A 27,052-nucleotide genomic window follows, 5' to 3' on the forward strand; every position below is an offset into this window, starting at 1 on the left:
ATTTTCACATAATTCCCCCTACGAGTGTCCAGGTGAGTGAGAGATGTATGAAGGAGATGTGAGATTGCATCGTCCGTGGAACGGTTTGGACGGTATGCAAACTGTAGTGGGACCAGTGTGTCTGGTAGTGAAGAAATGATGAAGTCTCTGACCAGGCGTTCAAAGCACTTCATCACTACTGAGGTGAGGGCTACAGGGCGATAGTCATTGAGAGAAGCAGGATGTGGTTTCTTTGGGACAGGAACAATGATGGACTCTTTGAAGCATGTGGGTATCACCGACTGAGATAAAGAGATGTTGAATACAGTATCTCAGTTAACACAGGTGCTAGCTGGTCTGCGCAGGCTCTGAGAATACGGCCTGAGATGCCGTCTGGTCCTGCTGCTTTCCTGGTGTTCACTCTCTTGAAGGCTCTCCTCACGTCATGCTCGGTGATGATGAACGCGCTTCCAGTGCTGGCAGTGACTTCCTGTCTGCAGCCGTTAGCGCCGCTAGCATTAGCATCGCTAGCGTCTTTAGCTGCAGCCTCGAAGCGAGCATAGAAAGTGTTCAGCTCGTCTGCCAAAGTCACGTCCGCGTTCATCATACCGGATGTTGGTGCTTTATAATCCGTAATTGTCCTTAATCCCTGCCACAGGCTCCTAGAGTCACCCTGTTGGAGCTGTGACTCTAGTTTCCTCCCGTAGCGCTGCTTCGCCTCTTTCACCGCCTTCCGGACGCTGTATGACGCAGCCTTGTACGGTTCCATGTCCCCCGACGCGAGTCCCGCGTGTAGGCAACAGTGCGAGATTTCAGAGCGTCGCGGATGGTTTTATCCACCCACGACTTCTGGTTGGGAAACGTTTTAATAGTCTTTTTCTCCACGCTATCATCCGCTAGTTTCCCGATAAATCCCACAACCGCTTCCGTAAACACGCTGACGTCATCAGAGCTGTTTCTGAACATGTCCCAGTCTGCGTCATCGAGTGCGTCCTGTAACGCGGCCACCGATTGGTCCGTCCAGCGCGCGACCTCCCTCTGAACCGGAACTTCCTGTTTCAGCCTTTGTTTGTATTTTGGCATGAGGAAGATGGCGGCGTGGTCGGATTTACCAAACGGTGGACGAAGATCGTGCCTTGTAGCCGTCCTTGACCGTTGTATAACAATGATCCAGTGTCCTTTCACCCCTGGTGGGGCAGGTGATATGCTGATAAAAGTTCCGGTGTTGTGTTTGGTGCCGTGTGAGTGCCTCATGCAGCTCGCATAAGGCAGTGTCCGTGTCCGCTTGTGGTGGAATATAAACGGCGCTGATTATGACCGATGTAAACTCCCAAGGTAGATAAAAAGGACGACACATGATGGACAAAAGTTCCAGGTTTGGTGTGCAGGAGCAAAAGTCTCTCTGGAACTTTATCCTGGCCCTGAGGTCATCGAGCTTGTTTTCCAGTGACTGGACGTTGGCGAGCAGGATGGTAGGCAGAGGTGTGCGGTGTGCACGGGCTCTCAGCCTGTTCCTGATGCCGGCTCGTTTCCGTCGCGTCCTTTGTTGTCTCTCAGGATCTCACTCGGCCAGCTCGGATCCGGAGTTAAAAACGTCAAATTGTGAGTACATTGTACGCCAATAGAAACAAGAGTGTCTCTATCATAACTAATGTACTCCATGGTGGTAACTTGACTGGTTTTAAAACGCTAAAAACTGACTTAAAGAACAAAAACAAAGAAAAGATGGTCGGAGCACTCGTGACGGCAGCCGACCTCACCGGCGCCATCTTGGAAGAAGATGGCGCCGGAGAATAACTCCACATATGTTCATTCATAGTTTTGATGCCTTCAGTGAGAATCTACCAATGTAAATGGTCATGAAAATAAAGCAAACACATTGAATGAGAAGGTCCAAACTTTTGGCCTGTACTGTATATATATATTCTATTTGCACAGTTCCCTTTCAAAGGCTACACTCGATGCTGCGGAAAACGCTATGGGAACATCTTGTCATGTTGCCGGTTGTGAAGCATGTGTGTACCAAACACGCCAAATTTTTGGCTTTTATAACCTCGGTCAGGTGACGTCATCTGATAGGACGCACCTGCAGGTTATAAATAGGAGTGAACCGGAAACATTCCTCAGATTCTTGTCTTCACCTTGTCTAGTTGTGAGCGTGTTGTGTCTAACCAGCAAAAATAAGTGTTTAACTCACCGATAATGGCAGAGTTTAAACGAGATGTCCCTCCGTGTGTATAATCTATATCGGAGGGCGATCTCTACACTTTACTGCTCGATTAAGTGCTACGCGCGCGCCTCGCATTGAGAAGCCTCGAGCCGCCGCGCATTCGTGGGGCTTAAACTCGTGCATCCAGCAGAGCAGTGAGAGACGGATTTAAAACTCCTTTCTTTCGTGTTCTCATCGGATTGGGAAATCCCTCTGTCCGCTCTCAAGCGCGCGCTGCGCTTCTTGTGAATGGGCAATGTGGAAAAAAATTATTGAACTATAATTGAAGTTGAGTGGAAGGTACCAAATACTCAGAAGGCCTTAGTTCAAGAGGCCTTAATCCTCACAGCCTGCACGACAAATTGAGGAAGTGAGAAAAACATGCAGGCAGAAGGCAGGAGTTAGATAATAGAGCAATAAGATAAGAAAACTAACATCAGGAAAAATAATAACCTGTAATCTTTAATAATAATACTAATAATATTTACTACGTTTACGCTTAAGATGATTAACGATGGTTGGGTAATGTAAATTAAAGAAAATGTGCAAAGTGTGACCCAAGAACAACCCGTACACACAGAGTGCAAAAAAGTTGTGCAACTTTATTGGAATGGAAAATTCAGAAAGTGCAGGCAGTGATCCAAAATATAAAAATAAACTTTCGGTTCTGCTTTAATTGGGACAAAGTGCAAAAAAGCCAGACTTCTGCTTTGAAAAACAGATAAACAAGATCAGATTTATCAAATTGTTAAGAAAAATATAAGAAGTATATCAGGTAAATTGTTGAAGTAAATCACAATTTCCAGGTGGCGGACTAGGCCCATCAGAGCTCGAATCAGACGCAAATGGTGACGATTTGGGTAAGGGAAGGTGTAGCCACCTGCTCCCAGAAGGAATCTTAGACGAGAAGAGGGACGAGAAGAGCGCTGCCTGCGAACTAGAACAATAAATATTTTAGAACAATAAATAATAAAAAAATATATATATATATTAAATAAGAAAATCTGAAACAAATGCATTTTGCACATATTAAAAGAAATATAACAAAACAAAGCATACAGAAAGAAAGCAACATGTACAACTAAAAAATTAATTATCTCTTTACCAACCAGTAACCAAATTAAACTAATATTGTAATATCTACATATATGTATACATGTAATCACGTAATCTTGATTTTAGTAGTGTAAGTTCAAAACTGGCAAATAATCACAAATAATCATGCAATGATCAGAGTGATGTGATTGTTTAAACTAACCTTATATTCCCACGTAATATGGGAATAGTAAGTAAACAAAAATTAAATACTAACTAACAAACATGATCAATTGATTGAATTAATCTGATTAAAGTCATTTCAATACTTTAATCAGATTTAAGCTGATTAAATATACTTCAATGCTTATCTCAGTTAAAATATAAGGGAAAAAATCATTAAAATAATCTGTTAAATTAATTAGTATAAGCATAATCTAAATGAATAACCAGAACATATGTTAAAGTACCAATAGACAAATAATTTCTATAAATGTCTCTAGAATAGCTAAAATCTCAAAAATATATAATGGACAGTTAAAAACAAATAAGACAAAATATACTGTAATGAGAATAATAAAAAAATTAAATGTAATTATGAAAATAAAACACTTACACATCTTGATGAGGAAATTTCAGAAAAATTGATTGCGGCTTCAACAAAACCTCAAGTCACCAGCGGTGGTCAATGCTCTGGTCAAGAAACAGGAACAAACCAAATTTTCTCCAAAAAAGGGAAAGCATAAGACTTCGTAGGCCCAGACTTAAATAAATATGAGATGAAAAAAAGGAAAAAAGGAGATTATGCAATTGGGAGGCGCTACATCAACCTAACCAACCTAACCTAGGCAAAATTGGCTTACATCTAATAAATATTAAGTGATTTCTTGACTTAAGGAGGAGCAAACAATGATGTAAGTGTTAAATGAAGGTATATAAACCATGTAAAATTAGGGAAGTTAGAGGAGGTGAGAGATAGACAGCTTCGCAGTTTGTCTGTTTGTCTTTTGTCTGGCTGGCCCAGTGCTGTCCATTTACTTTTGGCTGCAATAAACTCTTTTGCTATTTCAGTACTTGAGTAGTTATTGATTTTGTTTGGGAAATTTGGCATAGTATACAAAAAATTTGCCACGACATATTGGCGTTGTCGGCATAGGATACCCCGGCTGGTCGTTGCAGCCCCTTGGGGGTCGGCGACCCTACGCAGTCAGCGGAACTGCCGCGCGGCAATAGGAACAAGGTAAGCAGAAACCTGTTATTCAAATTCTGCTATAGTTTTTCTGCTGTCTGTGGGGGTCGGTTGATTCTTGGGGGACGGCTGGCTGGCCCCGGGAACCAAATTATGTGGAAATTGAGTAATGTAAATTGAGTAATGTAATGTGTAATAATGTAATGTTGAATGCAATTTGAAGAAATAGCAAAAAAGTATGCGCTTTGTGCATAAATTGATGTTGATTAATGTGCGTTGTGCTTTTATGCTTGCTGAGCTGAGCTTGTTGGTTGTTATTTGTATTGTGTAATTCTGTTGTGATGGTCTTGAATTGTAACATTTTACAAGTAGGGCTGCCTTCAATTAACAAGTAGTGTTGATTGGAAGAGTGGATATAAGAAATACTGGTAGGTAGGGTGTGTGATTGTGTAGGTGCGTGCATGCGTTGGCATGGAACAAGTAACCGTGTACTACAATATACCTAGGTACCGTGGTAATATGTAGTATACAACTACGGTGTGAAAGGAAATCTCGTGGATACCGCTATCATCATGATACCATAGTACGTCCAGGTATAATGATTGGCATGATAGATAGGGCTGAACGGGCGAGTGGAAAAATTCCAGCGGAAAATTCCTGTATAACCGCTGCTCTAGGGACTGGAAAATTCCTTTAGCAGGGCTTAGGTGACAGGTGGAAAAGTCCTGATCAGGTGGCTGGTGGGAATGCATGATTAGAAAATTAGAATAGATAAGTTTGATTTGTGGTTGTAATTCTGTGATTTTATGATGTTGCGATTGGTATAATGTCTTGAATTGTGAAACGTGTGGCAAGTGAAGAAAGAACCGGATAAAAATAGAATTTCTGAATATGTGGTAGCAGAAGATGGTTATTGGTTAAATTGATTAAGTACACTCATATAGTGCTATAAAAATATATGTAATAAATTTAATGACAACATATTTATACTGTACTTATTAGTTCCAAATATACATATATATATATATATAGTGTATTAGCATATACATGAATAGAAATAAGAGTAAAAAAGAGTAATGTTAGTAAAATAAATAACATAAGTAATATAAGTAGAATAACTTTCTGTCTGTGGTGGCAAGGGCGGCTATACCACTCCTGGAACATCCCTTAGGTGGGATCTGGCAGAGCTGGATAGACGTGCTTGCGCACGAGGACAGAAGTTACATGAGCTCCGGAGAAATAATCCGGAGACATAGATAGAATAGCTTCTTGTCTGTGGTGACAAATACAGCTATACCACTCCTGGAACATCTCTTAAGTGGGATCTGGCAGAGTTGGATAGAAGTATTTGCGCACGAGGGCAGAGGCTGCATGAGCTCTGGAGAGATAATCCAGAGACATAGCAAAACACATTAGTATATTATATGAGCTCTGGAGAGATAATCCAGAGACAAATAGAGTAATGGGGGATAGTAGAGCACACAATAATAATCTGAGAAGAAGGAGACGAGGAACACAGTCACCAAGCACCAACCCTGTACACACACATGCCAATTTTTTGATTCCATATTATTACCAAATGGTTCCCTCACAAGCACCTATGTCCAACCAGCACTTACTCAGAATATCACGAGGCACGGAGCGCATGATGGAAGAACAATTATTTAGGAACGCACCATTTCCAGAACGTTTAATAGCTCTTGCATTAACTGCTATGAATGTAGATTTAATATGCTTGCCAATGCAGATAGTATTTTCAATCCCACATACTCGGGGGGGACACATGTTTGTGAGGCGATATTATTTGGGTAGAGAAAGAAGGCTGCAAAAGAAAACGTATATATTAAATGTTGGTAGATGAACTGAACTGTTAAACAACCGTATAGAAATGAGAAACTGAACTGAATATGTGTATTAATTAGAATAATAATAATAAAATGATATATGCTCATATTATGCAATACATAACTGATATAAAAGGAAATAATCTAATTAAAATTATAACCGTTATTCGTTACATTGTGTTTGAGTTGAAGCAGACGTGGCTGTGGGTGAATCAGGAAACGGCACACCGCAGCGCACACGAATCACATGCACCACGAACATTGAGAGAAGAAAATCTCCAGTGACAAGCAAGGGGAACAATTTGGCCGACCAACTTGGACGCCTGGTTGCTGAGGGAGAAGACTTCACATAGTAACATTTAAATTGTTTTATATGCATATATACATAATGTAGGACGACGACTACTACTGATAGACTTATTACTGAAATATAAATCTGTAATTGTGCACGAATATATGGTAAAATCAACCAGCTAAGGAAAAGCGGAACAAACCGCTCGCAAACTTCTGTAAAAATGTGTGTTAGATCTTAATTTAGAAACATCTAAGAGGCGGAATAGAGGAAACACGTGAGGAAACTGCAATGAAGCGCCATTGATGTAGTCTTTACTGCTATGTTATAATTTTCTATGGCGCCATCTAGTGTACCATAGAAAAAATTGCAAATCATTGTTGAATTCAAAAAAGGGACTTGCTTTCATGGTGTGGATGACAGAGGATACTGTTACTAACAAAGGAATAAATATATTGTCATTTTTTCCAGTTTTCAATAAAAATTAGAAGGAAAAAAAAAAAAAAAAAAAAAGGTCCAGTAAACTTCAGTAACAAGAGTAATAATTAACTTAGATTGTTTAAATAATTAAATTAGAATGGAAAAACCAGTAGAAATCATAGTTGAGCAACACCGTCTACTCGAAAAAGAGATCAGAAAATATATGAAAAAATGGCATGATAAAACAAAAGGATATTCAAACCAATGGCCTACTGATGGGTCGTTTAACATAGAAACATGTACCCAATTAAGGCAAAAGATCATAAGCTGGGGAGCGGAAAAAAAGAAAAAAGAAATGGAAGAAAAACTCAAACTTAAGTTAATGATAATAGATTATTTTAAGGAAGAAGGACAACGAAGGCAGAAAAGGCAACAAGAAAAAACTGAACAACAAATGATGAACATGATATTAAAAAGAGAAAAGGAAATCAAGGAAAATGAACAAAAGAACAAAGCCAAACATGAAGAAACTGAAATTCAAGATGGAGAGGAAGAAACATTTCCGCCACCACCAGAGATGTGCATGAGGCCACCACCCTATAACACTGAACAGCCCCAGGAGAATAAAGTGTATCCTACTATCCCTATGATGGGAGTAACAACAATTGAAGATGAATGGACAAACGTAGAATTACAAGTTAATGGTACGCTGAAAGGATTAGCACGGTCAAAGGAGCAGGAACCAAATCTAATGTCAGCTGGCAGAGGAGCTGGAAGAAGAGCTCAATCTTCAACCCCAGGTTCAAAAAATATTGCAGAAAAAAGGTTACCAAGTGAAGAAATCTCAATTTTCCCTGAAGAGCAGTCATGGAAAAACATGATGAATAAAAATGCTCAGACATACTGGAATGAATACCCGAGCACTAGTTCACCACGAAGGCAAGGAACCGAAGACACTAAAATGAAACCTCGATGGGTCTCATGTCCTGGTGAAAGTTCATGCCTGAAAAAAGAACTACCTATCCCTCAGCAAGGTGAAACAAGCACAAGACCAAAGAGTTTTGCCCATACTCGTTCCGAGTTGGAAGAGAGAAAGAATATGACAGAAAACAATCAGGGAAAATTAGTCAAGCTAGAAGGAGAAGTGAAGATAACTCCACTAGAAGAGGAAGATAAGTTACTTCATGGAGTCTTTGAAGATCTTAATGGAAGAAACACTACCGACTTAACAAGACAAATACGACGGATAGAGACACAAAAAGAAGCCCTTAAAGAAAGTCAAAGCCTAGTAAAAGTTTTAAATGAAATGGCAGACAGTATTAAAAATATAACTCGACTAAATGCAACGCAAGAACATAGCTGGACTGCAACCAAGGAAGTATCAGAACCTAATAACAGAGAAGGTGCAAATGAAGACCCACAAAGAAGAGAGAAGCTCCCACACAGCTTAAGGGCACAAAATCATGACTCAAATGTAACAAGCCTCATAGAGATAGATATGGAGGTGGAAGGGGAAAAAGCCATTCAAACTACTAGAGCACTGAGAGACAGATCCACTCTGAGACAACCGGATCGATACAGCAGTACAACACTCGCTTGCTTTCAACACGAAAGGTGCCGAAGAGAAGAGGAAAGGAAAAGACAAGTGGATGAAGATGAACCTACAGCCTCTTCATCCCAGTGTCCACTAATAGTAAAAGGAACAGCACTACACTATGTGCCATGGAGCTTTATGGATGTGACTGGACTCATAAGTAGACTTCCAGACCTATGCGAGGGGGCACAGAGATGGATCACCCAATTTGAAGAAAAAACAATGGGCCACCAACTGGCCCTTGGAGACATCAAGGCCATATTAGGTCAAACTATCGGGAAAAATAAAACCACTGAAGTTTTGCAAGAAGCTGGAATGCCACCTGAGGCCGAAGATGCTAGATATGATCATTACCCACTGGGACCCAACAGAAATGCAATCTGGGGAGCCCTAAGGAAAATGTACCCAACAAAGATGGATCCAGGACGATTGGAAACTATTAAACTGGCTGAAGAAGAAAATGTAGTTAAGTTCATACAAAATTTCCAAGATGCTTGGAGAGAATGATGTTGAAGAAAACTTTGCCACTCTCAGTGCAGGAGAAATTGGATGGAGTGATCGGCCTCAACACCATGGCCTGGAAAACCTTCCAAGCCCACATAATCCATTTTGTCAATCAATATCGAAAGGCAAAACTCGAAGCGAAAGAAATGTCAAATAATTTGATGACACAATTGTGTAAATCGCAACTGGGAGAAATAGTTAGAAACAAACAAGAAGAAAAAGAAAAGAAAAAAGAAAAAGAAGCGGCTACCAAGCAGGCTGCACTTATGGTAAATCCCCAACCAACCTCCCCACCCGTGACTCAGCCTTATCAAAACAACCCCCCAATGCAAACAATGACTTCATTTACGCCAAGATATCGAATGACAAGACCACCCCAATATGGCAGAGGCAGAGGAAGAGGATGTTGGGCCTGTGGTGATTTACGCCACTTTAGAAGAGACTGTCCCCATGTTCAATTTTTATGGGGAGACAGAGTGGAAAGAGCTGAGCAACAAGGTCAAACATTGGGACCCCGAGGACCTCGAGGACCGCAGACAGCCCAAATGTCCCCGCCATTGCCAGCTACACAACAATCTGGCTGGTCAGATACATGGAAGGGCCAAAACCAACCAAACCAAAGACATGATCAACTACCTCCACCAATTCAAAGTGGACAATGGGAAGGCCCCTCAGAAGGCCAAAACCCCAATTATTGAGGATGCCCAGAGAAGCCTAAGAAGGGGGAACTTATGCAGTTTGTCACCACTTTGTATCCGGCCCAAGAACCAACGGTGACAGTAAAAATAGGACAATATCTAGAGGCACCATTTATGATTGACACCGGAGCTACGTACTCAAGCATTGGACAAGCAGGCTCTAGACTCCCCCTGACCCGTAAAGCAATACAAACAGTGGGCTTCTCGGGAAAAACTCAGACTTTACGGTTTACTGAACCTCAAGAACTAACATTAGATGGAGTAACTATCAATGCTCCTCTGCTGTATTCCCCACATGCACCTATGAATCTCTTGGGGAGAGACGCATTATGTAAATTAGGAGCAAAAATACACTGTGGACCAACAGGACTCTGGGTAACTTTTCCAGAAACCTTAGCAACACAATGTCTACTCATTCATAACCCAGATATAACACCGAAAGAAGTTAATGTGGTATACTGGTTAGAATACAACCAACCATCTGGTCTTTGGAATACTTATCAAGAATGGAAACCATGGATTACGCACTTACGTCCAGATTGTCAAGAAACAGACTTACCCCTACATTGCACCATAAAATATGACTCAAAACATGATGAGGAATTCGCTACATTGTGGGAAGACTTAATAGAAGGCCGTGAAATGGACATGAAAACCATGGAGATTATAATCGGCCCACAAGGAGTGGCAGCCATTGCACTACTGCCCGAGAAAATTCAAGAGTGGTACCAAGTTGAACATGCAGCGCCACATGTCTCTCTGATGATCGCGGAAAACTTTGAACAAAAAGACTTAGGTAAGATGGTTGAGGAAGCCAAACAAATAAATGATAGGGAACCAACGTTAAATCCATGCATACATTTATCACCTGATAAAAAGTTCATGTATATATCACAAGAAAACATAGGCAGAGTTGTTGCCACCCATGTAGACATAGAATTGCAAGATAAAGACATAGCAATTTCACAGATGTCAATGATTAAAGAGGAAGAAAAAGAAACAGAAGATAAAATACTTCAAGCAGTTCCAGAAATATTATGGTCAAAGCATCATACAGATGTAGGACTAGTCAAATCAGCAGGATTAGTAAAAATCCAGGTTAAACCCAATGCCCGGCTCCCATACATAAAACAGTATCCACTGTCGTCCAGGGCAATTGAGGGCATCAGACCCACAATTTTAGGATTAGTGGAAGCTGGAGTACTTATTCCCACTTCAAGTCCTTGTAATACCCCTATTTTTCCACTTCAAAAAGAAAACTCACAAAAGTGGAGATTAGTTCACGATCTCAGAGCTATTAACAATATAGTCATTGCAGACACTCCCGTAGTTCCTAATCCACACACAATATTGTCAAATATCCCTGAGGGAACTAAGTGGTACTCAGTTATTGATTTATGCTCTGCCTTTTTTAGCATTCCTCTACATCCTGACTCACAGTACTTATTCGCATTCACTTACGAAGGGCAACAATATACGTACAAATCCATACCACAAGGATATGTGGAGTCTCCTTCCCTCTTTAACCAGGTGTTAGCACGCGATTTAGCAACGCTCTCGATACCAAGTCGTCTGTTAATATATGTTGATGACATTTTGATTTGCAGTCCAACAAAAGAACAATGTCAACAGGACACAATAAAAGTATTAACTATGCTGGCAGAAAATGGACATAAGGTAAGCAAAGACAAGTTACAATTCTGTAAACAAACAGTCGAATATTTAGGTCGAGTGTTAGAAGGAACGAACAAAAAAATTTCAATAACCCACATTGAAGTCATCCTAAAGGCACCTCAGCCCCAAACAGTAAAACAAATGTTATCATTTCTGGGAATGGCAGGGTTTAGCCGACCCTGGATATGCGATTTTGCATCTCAAGTGCAACCGTTGAGAGATCTAATTAAAGCTGCTGATCGAACTAAACCTAACTCCCTTCTTACCTGGACACCTGAAGCATTAGCTTCATTTAACTGTATTAAGACAGCATTGGCCACAGCGCCTGCTCTAGCCAGTCCTGATTATACCAAACCGTTTCAATTATACGTGTCAGAACGACAAGGATTTGCTTCTGCCGTACTAACCCAAGCTCAACACGGAATGGGCAAACAGCCCATAGCATATTATAGTACCGCCCTCGATAATATTGAAAAAGGGATGCCCCCCTGTTACCGTGGTCTTGCAGCAGCTGCATTTGCGTATGAAAAGGCATCAAGTATTACCATGGGGCATCCAACCACACTATATACTACTCATGCAATACACGCGTTACTAACTAGTCAGATGTTTGTAATAACTAATGCTAGACGCTCAGCATATGATGTAATTTTATCCGCGTCTGAATTAACCATTGAACGATGTAAGACTGTAAACCCGGCTAGCTTAATGGTGCTGCCAATAGACGGAACCCCTCACGATTGCTCAGAAGAGTCTAATAAATTTGTTAAAGCCCGACCTGATTTAGAAAACCAACCACTAAAAGAAGCAGAGCAGGTATTCTTTGTAGACGGATCATGTTTCCGAGACCAATGTGTAAATAAAGCTGGATGCGCTGTGGTGTCCCTATCTGCAGACGATAAAACGTATCAGGTCGTTTCCTCTGCTTTCATCCCTCAGCCATGCTCTGCTCAACTAGCGGAAATTAAAGCATTAACAGCCGCTTGTAACCTCGGCGCAGGAAAAAGGTGCACCATATATTCTGATTCATCATACGGATATGGGGTAATACATGTTTTCGGAACAATATGGGCGCAGAGAGGATTTTTGCGTACTGATGGGTCGCCAATTTCCCATGGACAAGCAATATCTGACCTCTTACATGCTATGACACTCCCATCAAAATTAGCTGTTGTAAAATGCCGTGCCCACAAGTCAGACGGGTCATTTGTTTCACAAGGCAATGCTGCAGCCGATGAAGCTGCAAAGAAAGCAGCCTTAGGACCTACTTGCAGTATGGTCCCAGTAATTGCAGAAGATGTGGAACCATGTGACACAGAATTAACTTTAAAAACCATTGCAGAAATGCAAAACTCAGCCCCTGCATACGAAAAAGCAATTTGGATAAGGCGCGGAGCAAAATTTGACCAAGATACTAATATTTGGCGTAATTGCGAAGGACTTTTTGTAGCACCTGCGTCATACCTTCCCATGTTAATAAAGTCCGCGCACGGAATTGATCACTGCGCCAGGGGGGAAATCCTGCGAACAATACGCTCAGAATGGTGGTCTCCTTATCTCGCTAGCCAGGTCGATAACTATCTATCAATATGTGAAATCTGTGGTCAATATAACATAAGAAAAGCATCAACAACACCTCTAGGACATATTCCTCAACCTATGGGCCCATTTAGACACTTAATAATGGATTTTGTAGACATGATAGAGCGCAAAAGTGGAAAAAGATACATTTTAGTAGTGGAAGACCGATTTAGTCGATGGGTAGAAGCTGCTCCAACTGCTAAAGCAGATGCAAAAACCGTAGCAAAATTTCTAGTCAGAGAAATAATTCCAAGATTTGGAATCCCAGATATATTAAGTTCGGATAATGGATCCCACTTTGTAAATGACATTATAAAACGTATCACAGAGGCTCTATTCATCACACACAAATTAGGATGCGTTTATCACCCTCAATCACAAGGAATGGTAGAACGTGCTAATGGAGTATTAAAAACCAAAATTGCCAAGATTTGTGCAAGCTCTAAATTATCCACGACCAATGTCTGTCCCCCACATTCGCACACCATATGATGAAACCATACCTAGTGAGAGGACTAGCATGGTCATGGAAAGAGTAGAGGAGAGCACACTGTAAACAAATAACATAACTGTATAACTGTATACCCAGTAAACAAATAACCATGTAAATATACATATAAAACAATTTTCACACATATAGACAAAATATTGAGAGAACTATAAACCCGATGAAATGTAAACTCTTGATTGAACTTGTTAACTTTTATGAAATTGTTTAGTATGTATGTAGTTTAGTGTGTGCAGGACCAGAACTTTATCATGGCGACAGGAGGCAGAGACTGCCATCTCACTGTTGACATGTTCATACATGAGTTGATCCACAAAGAATGCCAAAATGTGGGAGGAGACGCCATATGCTACGTCTGCCAACAAGCAAGACTACATCGCTCTGATACAAGTTTTGCACCTTGGAGAGGACAATACACACCGGATCGTAGCCTTGCAGACTTGAAACAATGGACTACGGTGCATGAGCTCCTTCGGCCTACTGAACTCCTACTTAACTTTGTAAATCTAATATTGAATCGAGACACGTGGGTAAACCGTAAGACTGTAACAAGATACTTCATAAAGACCACTCCTGAACTATGCCTTACCACAACTCAATGGTACTGCTTACGAACAGTATCTGTCTCTGAATATTATGAGACAGAAAATTATCAATTATCAATACTTGATCTCAGAAGACATTCGTCAATACCGGACATTTAACGTGGTCTCTTTCTCAATCAACGATTTTGAACGATGGAACTCTAACCCAAAGCAACAAGCCTGGTTGGCAAGCCTGCCAACAACCTCCCCAAATAGAACATTCACGCGGGATAACTCTGATCTGTACTATACCAATAAAACCAAAGCGGACTATGGATGCATAAAAAACATTTGGTCAACGCACGTAAGCAACTTTCCAACCTGGATGCATAAACGCTATCGTCGTTACCAACAATATCGTAGTTGGCAGGAACCATGCCGACTTTAAAAACCATAAACCACTGGTCCATAAAATGGTCAAAATGTAAATTCACTGTAATCAAGTTAGGTATTAGGTATTAATGATTTTACTTTATAATCATTTTTTGATTTTTGTCTTAATGTTTTATTTTGATTTTTGTCTTAATGTTTTATTTTTGTCTTAATATTTTATTTTGAATATTTGATATCTGATATTTCGTTTTACAAATGATTAAGTGCTACAATGATTGATCTGTAGTGGTTATTACTGCTGAGTCCTCTGACCAGATGCCAATGCATTGTCGAGTGCTAAGCCACTGGCAGGGTAGGAATTTTTCCTCAAATGTAGCCCATGAGGTTTTTTCGCCTACCCCTGAGCAGAGAACCTAAAATTAGCTATAATTTCTCCTGATTACAAGGTAGAGACCACAAGGTCTATCCGAGAAAGGGAAGAAAAAGTAGCAATTTTTAAAGGTATCAATTCTATCATAAATGTGTTTATAATCTAGAACTTGTTACTAGAGCTCCTCCTTAATCATGGAATAGGGGAATGTGGAAAAAATTGAGTAAAGCCATATTCATGGCTTTCAGGGGGGAATGTGGAAAAAAATTATTGAACTATAATTGAAGTTGAGTGGAAGGTACCAAATACTCAGAAGGCCTTAGTTCAAGAGGCCTTAATCCTCACAGCCTGCACGACAAATTGAGGAAGTGAGAAAAACATGCAGGCAGAAGGCAGGAGTTAGATAATAGAGCAATAAGATAAGAAAACTAACATCAGGAAAAATAATAACCTGTAATCTTTAATAATAATACTAATAATATTTACTACGTTTACGCTTAAGATGATTAACGATGGTTGGGTAATGTAAATTAAAGAAAATGTGCAAAGTGTGACCCAAGAACAACCCGTACACACAGAGTGCAAAAAAGTTGTGCAACTTTATTGGAATGGAAAATTCAGAAAGTGCAGGCAGTGATCCAAAATATAAAAATAAACTTTCGGTTCTGCTTTAATTGGGACAAAGTGCAAAAAAGCCAGACTTCTGCTTTGAAAAACAGATAAACAAGATCAGATTTATCAAATTGTTAAGAAAAATATAAGAAGTATATCAGGTAAATTGTTGAAGTAAATCACAATTTCCAGGTGGCGGACTAGGCCCATCAGAGCTCGAATCAGACGCAAATGGTGACGATTTGGGTAAGGGAAGGTGTAGCCACCTGCTCCCAGAAGGAATCTTAGACGAGAAGAGGGACGAGAAGAGCGCTGCCTGCGAACTAGAACAATAAATATTTTAGAACAATAAATAATAAAAAAATATATATATATATTAAATAAGAAAATCTGAAACAAATGCATTTTGCACATATTAAAAGAAATATAACAAAACAAAGCATACAGAAAGAAAGCAACATGTACAACTAAAAAATTAATTATCTCTTTACCAACCAGTAACCAAATTAAACTAATATTGTAATATCTACATATATGTATACATGTAATCACGTAATCTTGATTTTAGTAGTGTAAGTTCAAAACTGGCAAATAATCACAAATAATCATGCAATGATCAGAGTGATGTGATTGTTTAAACTAACCTTATATTCCCACGTAATATGGGAATAGTAAGTAAACAAAAATTAAATACTAACTAACAAACATGATCAATTGATTGAATTAATCTGATTAAAGTCATTTCAATACTTTAATCAGATTTAAGCTGATTAAATATACTTCAATGCTTATCTCAGTTAAAATATAAGGGAAAAAATCATTAAAATAATCTGTTAAATTAATTAGTATAAGCATAATCTAAATGAATAACCAGAACATATGTTAAAGTACCAATAGACAAATAATTTCTATAAATGTCTCTAGAATAGCTAAAATCTCAAAAATATATAATGGACAGTTAAAAACAAATAAGACAAAATATACTGTAATGAGAATAATAAAAAAATTAAATGTAATTATGAAAATAAAACACTTACACATCTTGATGAGGAAATTTCAGAAAAATTGATTGCGGCTTCAACAAAACCTCAAGTCACCAGCGGTGGTCAATGCTCTGGTCAAGAAACAGGAACAAACCAAATTTTCTCCAAAAAAGGGAAAGCATAAGACTTCGTAGGCCCAGACTTAAATAAATATGAGATGAAAAAAAGGAAAAAAGGAGATTATGCAATTGGGAGGCGCTACATCAACCTAACCAACCTAACCTAGGCAAAATTGGCTTACATCTAATAAATATTAAGTGATTTCTTGACTTAAGGAGGAGCAAACAATGATGTAAGTGTTAAATGAAGGTATATAAACCATGTAAAATTAGGGAAGTTAGAGGAGGTGAGAGATAGACAGCTTCGCAGTTTGTCTGTTTGTCTTTTGTCTGGCTGGCCCAGTGCTGTCCATTTACTTTTGGCTGCAATAAACTCTTTTGCTATTTCAGTACTTGAGTAGTTATTGATTTTGTTTGGGAAATTTGGCATAGTATACAAAAAATTTGCCACGACAGCAAGGATAAACATCCTCTCCTGCTTCCGCGGAGATGGTAATAGCCTCTAAGCACTTAAAAATAAATAAATAAAAACATAGACGGCAGGTTCTGTCGGGTGGCCGGGGGCGGAGCCTCAACGACGCTCTCTCCCCTTTTCTTAGCAATCTCGATATGAGTTAACCCTTTCATGGAGTAAGCTGTATTCATCCCGTGTTTTCCTGCCATCAACTTATTTATTTATTTAAATATAATAGAGGTAGAAGCACAGAGTTATATGATGACACCCAGATAGAAGAGACGCTTCCAGGCTATCTCTCTTCTGGGTCATTATCCTTCCTGAAAAGCTATTACTTCCTTTCAAGCTGTGTAGACTTTTTATCTTCCCTGGAGGGAAAAGCTTTTCAGGCAGCAGGTCAGGTTGGCGCATTGCACACCATGGCAGTTTTGCACGCCTACCAGGCTGACCTGCTGAGAGACTTGAGTACTGGCGGGGCTCTGCAAGGTAAGGCGTATTGGATTTACGCCGGGCCACAGACTTGTCTCTTCGTGCAACAAAGCAGACGGCTCGTGCTATCGGCCGTTTTATGGCTGCTATGGTCTCCGCGGAGAGGCACTTGTGGTTGAATCTCAGGGGCATTAAGGAGTAGGATCGTGTATTCCTCCTCGATGCCCCATCTCGCCTCCCGGCCTACTTGGCGATGTCGTTAACTCGGTCGCCACTAGGTTCATGAGGCGAAGTTTGTATAACAAGCCTTCGGGAAATTCCTTCCCCGCCTTGCTCAAGAGTCGGGACTGTCGGCCACCCAGTCTCGACCGGGTCTGACTGTTGCGAGGCATGAAACACACAAGGAGAGTGTTTTTGAGCTGGGCACCCCCTCGCAAGATTGGGGTGCGTCACGCAATCCGCCTCAAAAGAGGTCAGACTATATTGTCTTCACAAAGAAGCCCTGAGGTTCATGTGCCCAGGCCGTGGGGGGTGGCCCCCCAATGGTGAGAGGCACGCAGAATTCCTTTTAAAGAATAAAGTGTTCTCCCTGGCACCCCCAGGAGGTTGGTGTTATTGCTCCGCCACCACTGGTGTTTCGGGCAACTCCAGTCTCCAATAAAATGTTAGTTCTTCGGGTTTTCCTGCCGTGTTTCAGGATGCCGAACATCTAACATTCCCTCGTTTAACCAAGCCGCTGAGCTTTGCCCCTTTCTGAGAAACTGGCAGCGTGGAAGCTACTGCCAAGTATATCTCCCTGGGCACTAAGCACTGTACAGAGAAACTACAGGATTCAGTTCTCACATCACCCTCCGCGTTTCAATGGCGTGGTCTCCACTTCCATGAAACCGGAAAGTGCAAGAGGAACGGGGGGCTGCGTCCAATTTTTTTTTTTTTAGATTTTGCGGGCTTTACCGCTATCTAAAAATAAATCAATGGAAATATTGCCACAACACAGGAGGTTCCTGAGGTTCGCTTTCGGGGGCGAAGCTTACCAGTATCGGGTCCTTCCATTTGGTCTAGCTTTTTCACCCGCACATACACAAAATACATGGATGTAGTTCTGGCTCTTACGACTCCAGAGCATCCGTATTGAATTATATGACTGGCTGGCCCAGTCTCAGTAGCTAGCGCTTCGACATCAGCATGTCGTTCTAGCTAATCTTTGTTTCCTAGGATTGAGATCCAATGCCATGAAAGCATGCTCTTTCCTGTTTAGAGGAAAGGAAATCAAGCTAGACCAGAAAGTGACCATCACTTTCAGAGATCTTAGCTCTCATGGCAGCTGTATCCACGGTGACACCTTTGGACCTTCTGCACATGAGAGCATTTCAGTTGTGGCTAAGAACCAGGGGATTTTACTCTAGGGCCAATCCCCAATAAGGGCTACGCGCCAGGTGCTTCGTACCCTTCCTATGTGGTTCAGACCCCGGTTTCTGACTCTGGGTCCCACTCTAAGTTCGTCTTGTCGTCGCAGATGCTAACGACAGACGCTTCCCTCATGGGCTGAGGTGCGGTCTTAAATGACCGTCCAGCCCAAGGGAGCTGGAGAGGCCATCTTTTTGCGCGGCACATCAATTGCCTCAAAATCATGGCTCTATTTCAGGCCCTAAAGCACTTCCTCCAGCAGTTGAGACTACCATGTCCTAGTGCGGGTGGACAACACTATGGCAGTCTCATATATTAATCGCCAGGGCGGACTGTGCTCACGCCGCTAAATAGCTAGCGCACCAGATTCCTGTCCCTCAGGGCGATTTACATTCTTGGAAAATTTCATGTAGCGCAGGTGGACCTCTTTGCCTCGCAAGATCAGCAAATGTCCCCTTTACTACTCTCTGACTTTAAGTCAAGCTGGTCTTCCAGCCAGCGTAATTAAGACTATTCTAAGTACTAGGACTGCCTCCCTTCAAATAGAATGTATTTGAAAAGTTGGGATGGTTTTTCTAAATGGTGTTACCTCTCTAAGAGGATCGGACAGCTATTGCCCTCTCCTATGAGGCGCGTGGGCTCACTTCGCCTTTAGGAATCAGGGCTCATTCAACCAGGGGAATCGCCTCATCAATTGCATTAGCAAGAGGTATTCCCTTGCAGCAAGTATGTGACACGGAGGGTTGGTCCTCTCCACACACATTTGCCAACATGCATCCTATTGTTTTGAAGCCTTCTGTCCTCCGCCTTTACAGCTTCGGAGCAGGAGAGACATCACTTACTGTGTCCAGTACGTGCTCTTCAGATTTACATCCACCGCATTAGCCAGTGGCGTAAGTCAGAGCAGCTTTTACATGTTTTGAAGCCGCAAACTGCGTGAGAGATGCTATTGCCCTCTCCTATGAGGCGCGTGGGTTCACTTCGCCTCTAGGAATCAGGGTTCATTCAATCCGGGGAATCGCCTCATCAATTGCACTAGCAAGAGGTATTCCTTTGCAGCAAGTCTGTGATGCGGAGAGTTGGTCCTCTCCGCACACATTTGCCAATATGCATCCTATTGTTTTGAAGCCTTCTGTCCTCCGCCTTTACAGCTTCGGAGCAGGAGAGACTTCACTTACTGTGTCCAGTACGTGCTCTTCAGATTTACGTCCACCGCATTAGCCAGTGGCGTAAGTCAGAGCAGTTTTTACATGTTTTGAAGCGGCAAGCTACGTGAGAGATGCTATTGCCCTCTCCTATGAGGCGCGTGGGTTCACTTCGCCTCTAGGAATCAGGGTTCATTCAACCAGGGGAATCGCCTCATTAATTGCACTAGCAAGAGGTATTCCTTTGCAGCAAGTCTGTAATGCGGAGGGTTGGTCCTCTCCGCACACATTTGCCAATATGCATCCTATTGTTTTGAAGCCTTCTGTCCTCCGCCTTTACAGCTTCGGAGCAGGAGAGACTTCACTTACTGTGTCCAGTACGTGCTCTTCAGATTTATGTCCACCGCATTAGCCAGTGGCGTAAGTCAGAGCAGCTTTTACATGTTTTGAAGCCGCAAGCTACGTGAGAGATGCTATTGCCCTCTCCTATGAGGCGCGCGGGCTCACTTCGCCTCTAGGAATCAGTGTTCATTCAACCAGGGGAATCGCCTCATCAATTGCACTAGCAAGAGGTATTCCCTTGCAGCAAGACTTCACTTACTTTGTCCAGTACGTGCTCTTTAGATTTACGTCCACCGCATCAGCTAGTGGCGTAAGTCAAAGCAGCTTTTACATGGTCTGGGGCCGCAACGGGAGGTGGCCCCCACTACACTGGGCTTATTGCCCTCTCCTATGAGGCGCGTGGGCTCACTTCGCCTCTAGGAATCAGGGCTCATTCAACCAGGGGGATCGCCTCATCTATTGCACTAGCAAGAGGTATTCCCCTGCAGCAAGTGTGTGACACGGAGGGTTGTCCTCTCCGCACACATTTATTACATTTATAGTCTGGATGTTCATGCTACTCCGGGCTCACGGGTCCTCGAGTCAGCTACCCAGACATAGTTCTGAGACCTTCTCGGCCTTGTGCGCACACGCTACACAACCTTGGAGTCCAGACACTCGCAGTGCGGCGGCGTTGGCACTCTCGTTCCCATAGCGTTTTCACGCAGCATCGAGTGTAGCCTTTGAAAGGGAACGTCTCGGGTTACTTTGCTGTAACCCTGTTCCCTGAAAAGGCGGGAACGAGATGCTGCGTCCCAATGCCGCACTGCCTATGTGACCGGACGTCCGTTCAGACAAATCAATCTGAGGAATGTTTCCGGTTCACTCCTATTTATAACCTGCAGGTGCGTCCTATCAGATGACGTCACCTGACCGAGGTTATAAAAGCCAAAAATTTGGCGTGTTTGGTACACACATGCTTCACAACCGGCAACATGACAAGATGTTCCCATAGCGTTTTCACGCAGCATCTCGTTCCCGCCTTTTCAGGGAACAGGGTTACAGCAAAGTAACCCGAGACGAAATGTCTGCAAAAAAAGCTTGAACTACTCCATCTCTGCACAGAGAAACCCTTTTGGCCTTGTTATTTTGTGTCATGCTGCGTCTTCACTTATTCCTAGTGTACTCTGAATAAAATGTGCTTCTGTCAGTAACAGAAGTTACACACCAGTTACAGTCGTCACAGAACGAAGACATTTGAGTTGCACTTCACACGAACACCAGATGCTTGTTAAAGTCCAGAGGTATATAAGCACAAATATAACACTGCTGTGCCAAAATAATGATGTATCCAATGCACACATTTATTATTATTATTCCTCATAACATCATTACAACTATTAGTTTTTCACATGCTGATTTTAAGATAAATGAATGTTTACAGCACTGGTGATTTCTGTCACATAAAATAGTAGACGTGTTGCTGAAGTTTCTGATGCCTAATACAATTAAGACAATGTTAAAAGCTAAAACTGCAAAAAATGAGTAAAAATAAATGTCTCTGTAAAGCTTCTTTAAAAAGGTAAAATACCCATCGATAAGACCGCTGATGAGACTCTGAGAACTCCAACGAAAAGAAAGCAGCATTTAAAAGAAAACGCCAAGAGTTCTACCTAAATAACGGCCTTATCACAACTGGTAATTTACACACTCCAAGCCCGCTCTGTATAAAAGATGCGACCTTATGCAAGTATGTCTGAGACAACTTCGGCTCTGCCGACTTTCTGGATTAACAACAATATCACCACAGAACCATTGAATAAACTCTGCTTCCATTTCCAACAAGCTCTCTTTGTTGTTTTAATATTTGTTTTATCTCCCATCACTCCTATATAGAATGGTTTTATTACAGGGAAACAAGCTCAGGACTCACACTGATTTTATCATATGCTGTATTTATTATGTGTTGTCAAAACTATTTTATATTAAACTGGTCTGTGGTGCTAAAAAAGTTGGAGGCCACTGTTCTATCAGATGCTCAAATCAGAGACTGTTAAGACGATCATTGTTTTTGCAGACTTGTGATTTAGAGAGTTAATATTTTAAAATATACTAGAAAGTATATATTTTCATATAAGTCATACTGACTTATTCTGACCTGTTCTGGTTCTGCTGGTCATCTTAAGTCCTAGGCTGATTTTCAGGTACCAGAATTTCTAAAAATTTCTGATTTATAATTTTAGCTTTTTAAACATTTCTGTGTTTGAGAGTCATATAGTTTCTGAGCTGGTGTCCCCACTGGATTGACTTTACAAGAGGGGCCAGCGGTGGACATGGCTAGTCTGTCTGTGTAAGTGGACGCATGTGTGCTTCTCTTGTAGGTAGTGGAGTGTTTGATTGCAGAGCTGGTGTGTGTCTCTCTCCACTGCTTTCTCTTTGTATTTTTTGGTTTGAAAATTATTTTTTATTTGAATTTAATATCTTATACATATTTTACTCTTACATTGTTGATATTGATTAACTAATTCTGTACAGGTTTGTTTAATTTCCTATTTAAAATAAATAATTATCTTGACTCGTATTTGGGCTTCCTGATTATATGATTATAGTGAAATTATCACAATCATGATGTCATGATCCCTCCTGGTGCGGAGAGGATTCACTCTTACCAACCCAAAGTGTTTTCTGTGTAAGAAAACTTAAGTTACAGCTTTATCCATGACAGTTCCAGAGTAAAAGCTTACTTTGAATATATGACGCTAATCTGAACAATACCAACTGTTTGGCACAGAAATGTCTGCTGGAACTCCAAATGTGGGAACATTAAAGTCTTCAACTAGTTTATGTTAGGTTTAGAATTACACTGATCTATAAAAGCGTGAATTACTGAATCTTCACATAGAAACCCTTTTTGCGTTGTTAAACTGAACACTTACTCGTGTGTGGAGCCGTGTCTGGGTCTCGCTTTGTGTCCCTGGTATCAGGTTTGGGTTTGTGTCCTCTAGCACCATCTGCACTATCATAGATCTCCACCACCATCTCCCTTTGCTTAGAAGAACGCTTAACCATCTCTAAACCATAAAAGATTCACTAAAACAGTGAATTACTGTGTCTCTGTGTGAGCACAAGTGCACTTCCTCCTTATTGTCCACTAAGTCCCTGTCCTATAAGTGTGTTATGCCTGCCCCTAATGGTGCGTCAGTGAGCAGTTTAAAAAAAATGCGGTCTGTGACGTCACGTGGTTTGGAGGAAACGTGATAGATTCGGGCCGGCCCGACTGAATGGTTGTTATAGCCTTAATGTGGGAGCTCCTAATGACGTGGAGGAATTGGACACGGCTAAATTAGAATGTAAAAAAATTCAGGAAAATAATAATAAAAATAATAATAATAATAAAAAAAAGTAATATGTGAATTACAATATGTAATATAGAGTGTAATAATAATAACAGGAAAACATTTTACAAACAAACCTACCCTTAGACATTTGTAGCTTGTATTGCTTTCCAAAGCTATATAAACCTAGTAAAATAGAGTGACTGTATGTGGAGAGTATGCACAGAGTTAGGAGAGTATTATTTGCATATGTTTGTAACATCATCCTCAATCACACCTGTTTATTAATATATAATTTAATAAAACGCTCTCTGGTCCATCTGTTTCTTACGAGCTAAAGATGGGCAGGTTAGCAGCTAGCGACTAATGGCTAACAGCCTTCTAAAGCTTTTGTGTTTTAATGTTTAATAACTGAACACTGAGATTGTTTTAACAACTCAAAATATGCTACTGAATAAATCGTTGCTACTGAAAAAATATTTTCTCCACTTGTTTTGTTTGTCAGTAACAAATAGGAAGACCTGCAATAGAAGAGCTGCATCAGAGTGTTATTTTTAGAGTAGGATTTGTACCTGCTGTAGTGGCAGGTTCGGAGCATAGTTTCATATGTCATATATCACTGCTCTCCTTACACCTTTATCTCCAAAAATGAAAAATATAATAAATGCCAAGTAACAAAAGAAGTTGATTAAAAGTACAATAAACAAGAAAAAAAAGGAGAAAGTTTTTATTTTTTCTAAACAGAGAAGTGTGATTATAAGGACTAAACTAAGAGGAAGGCTCAGACGCAGGAGCAGATTACAACCGACCGGCATCTCAGGCCGTCTACTTTCCTTTGTAAGTGTCCTTGAATCTATACTACACTGTTTATGTGAGGACAGTTTAATTTAATTTACGCATTCAAGTGTGTATGAATGTAAGTGAGAGAGAGAGAGAGAGAGAGAGAGAGAGAGACTGTAGTCATAAAGAGAGCTAAGAATAAAACGCTATAGATTAGAAGGTGCCAGAGGAAGCATGAAGAGACCAATCTCACATGAACATGACATCACTGCATACAAAAAACACGGTAGTAACATGCACACACAACCTAGATCTTTATGGCATTCACAGTGATGATGTCGATGCACATGTAGAACCTATAGATTCGTGAATGGATGCGTTTTTTTTTTTTTTTTTTTTTTAAACATACATTCATACAATTTGCATGCTGAGGAGGGAAACTGTGTTACAGAAACATGTGTGAAGTTTTACTTTTAATACTAAAAATCTTTGATTTTGTATCCAAAAGAATTACTGGGTTATGTTTATTGGTTATGATTTTAATGACACTTAATTTAAGATATGCAAATGGAGTCTCTGATGTTCCTTCCAGTCATAGAGAGTTAAAATGCATATTTAATATACACTTAAATGTAGGTAAAATACATCGGTTTCTGGATTCTGATTGACTAGGAAAATGTACTTTAGCAAAATAGCATTCAATGGCAGTTCATTTAAAATGACACACAGAGATATTGATGTTTTACCTGATTTTGTTACAAATAGCTTAAAGGTTTTATACCTTTGCTTTATTCAAGAGCTTCACAACTAAACTGAACATGAGAAATTAAATTTAGCCCATTTCTTATAACATTCATTTTTTTTTTCATTTTAAAAACCAAGTTCAACATTTAAACATTACAAACTAACTTTAAATAAAAGTGTTTAACATTTAATTTCAAAGTAAATTTAACATAAAACTACACTGTAACTAAGCAGCAGGTGTTGTCCGCCATAATTATTTCATACATAAATTTTAGTATTTCCAAACAAACTTGTCACTCCTACCACATGGGGTGGACAAGTGTGAACTACCTCTCGGACCTGCTCCAGCCCTATGCCCCACCCGGTCTCTCAGATCATCAGATAAACATTTGCTGATGGTACCCAAGACCAAATGCAAGCTCAGGGGTGATGGGGCGTTTTCTGTGGCGGCTCCCGAATTATGAAATGACCTACTATTGACCATTTGTGAGGCCACATCATTGAGGGTGTTTAAGTATGAGATATGCGTGTGATGTAATTTTAATTATGTTCCTCTTTTATTATTTTATAAAAAAAAGAATTTTTAGTTTTTATTATTATCTTGTTTTTATTTTTCATTTTATTTTATTAGATTACGATATTATTTTATTATTTATGTGAAGCACTTTGGGGCATTCTTGTTGTTAAAGTGCTATACAAATAAAGATGAGTTGAGTTGAGTACCTGTAGGATTATAAGGAAACATCGACGTTTTACCATCTCAAATGCCTCCAAAGTCTTGAGTGTGCGTTGAGCAATTCTGATCATACGGCCGTAAGCAGATTTTAACACTTCTAACACACATGTTTTGACGCTAATTAGTGCATGTGGTATTAGAGTCTGGTGTAAATATGTGTAATGAGTGAGTTTCGAGACTAATTGGAAAAGATAAAAAAGCCAGTCAGATGCTTTTTTATTTTTCGCGACTTTTGATAATGTTAAAACTGTGTTTCTGTTAAGCTCGTGCACTCAGCACAAAATCGATTATGTCCAACATGATTGGTCATGTCTGATCAAGCTGAAAACCAGGCAGTTCCAGTCAAATTCAAGTTCACATTCAAGTAGGCTTTATTGTCATTACAACAATATACAGTTAGTACAAAGTGAAACGAAACAACGTTCCTCCAGGACCAAGGTGCTACATGCAACATAAATTTACAACATAAATTAACATAGACACTAAACTAGCTAACCAAGAGGCCTAGTTAGCTGGCTAGCAGAGACAGGACAGAGAGACCTAACATAAATTACAACATAAATCAACAAAAACTAACTAGCTAAGTATAACATTTTTACAGACAACATAAAGTGCACGTGCAAATGTGCAAACAAGAGCAACAACATAGTGACAGTGCGCAACCACGACATAACAGAACATAAAATATGGTGTTGAGGTAGTAGTTGAGGTAGTCACAGGCTGACTGACTGTTGCATCTCTATCATAAATGTATAAATGCCTTGTGTGTCCACTAGTTGGGTCAGGGGTAGCTCAGTGGTTAAGGCATTGGACTACGGTTCGGAAGATCCCAGGTTCAAACCCCACAACCACCAAGTTGCCACTGTTGGGCCCTTGAGCAAGGCCCTTAACCCTCAACTGCTCAGATGTGTAATAGGATAAAAATGTAAGTCGCTCTGGATAAGAGCGTCTGCCAAATGCCTAAATGTAAATAAATAAAAATAAATTAATCCATTTAGGCATCAATGTGGGGATGAATGAATCAGCATACAAAAGAATCACAATTCAGAACTGCATCGATTTTTCTCCATCACATAATCGCAGTCTGACAGTAAAGGAGGCATCATGCTTGTGTGTAGACTCTGAGTTTTAATGATGTTTTATGAAGATGTCGGTTTAGTGAGTGACTTTTGG

At 40.4% G+C, this 27,052-nt stretch overlaps 1 protein-coding gene and 2 long non-coding RNA genes across 4 annotated transcripts; 1 reads left to right on the top strand and 2 right to left on the bottom strand.

Moving 5' to 3' along the window:
* Window positions 1-2,770: 2,770 nt before the first annotated feature.
* Window positions 2,771-4,064, bottom strand: LOC128508507 (uncharacterized). Its single transcript, XR_008355918.1, has 2 exons — window positions 3,840-4,064; window positions 2,771-3,125 (listed from the first exon to the last, which is right to left on the bottom strand). It is a non-coding gene; the product is annotated as an uncharacterized LOC128508507 (long non-coding RNA).
* Window positions 4,065-4,341: 277 nt separating this feature from the next.
* LOC128508495 (glutamic acid-rich protein-like) lies at window positions 4,342-9,769 on the top strand. Of its 2 annotated transcripts, none has more exons than XM_053479840.1 (2): window positions 4,342-4,463; window positions 6,443-9,769. In XM_053479840.1, exon 2 carries the CDS (start codon window positions 7,126-7,128, stop codon window positions 9,067-9,069), a length of 1,944 nt encoding a protein of 647 aa, XP_053335815.1. In that variant the 5' UTR covers window positions 4,342-4,463; window positions 6,443-7,125; the 3' UTR covers window positions 9,070-9,769. The 2 variants fall into 2 exon arrangements, with proteins under 2 accessions (XP_053335815.1, XP_053335814.1); XM_053479839.1 differs by lacking the exon at window positions 4,342-4,463 and adding an exon at window positions 4,742-4,995.
* A 5,625-nt stretch (window positions 9,770-15,394) lies between these two features.
* LOC128508506 (uncharacterized) lies at window positions 15,395-16,688 on the bottom strand. The gene is made up of 2 exons (XR_008355917.1): window positions 16,464-16,688; window positions 15,395-15,749 (listed from the first exon to the last, which is right to left on the bottom strand). It is a non-coding gene; the product is annotated as an uncharacterized LOC128508506 (long non-coding RNA).
* Between the last annotated feature and the right edge of the window lie 10,364 nt (window positions 16,689-27,052).

Source organism: Clarias gariepinus, chromosome 20, assembly GCF_024256425.1.
Source record: "Clarias gariepinus isolate MV-2021 ecotype Netherlands chromosome 20, CGAR_prim_01v2, whole genome shotgun sequence".
NCBI lineage: Eukaryota > Metazoa > Chordata > Actinopteri > Siluriformes > Clariidae > Clarias > Clarias gariepinus.

Coding starts and splice junctions, on each gene's coding strand:
- LOC128508495 (XM_053479840.1), top strand. CDS start 7,126: ATGGAAAAACCAGTAGAAATCATAGTTGAGCAACACCGTCTACTCGAA.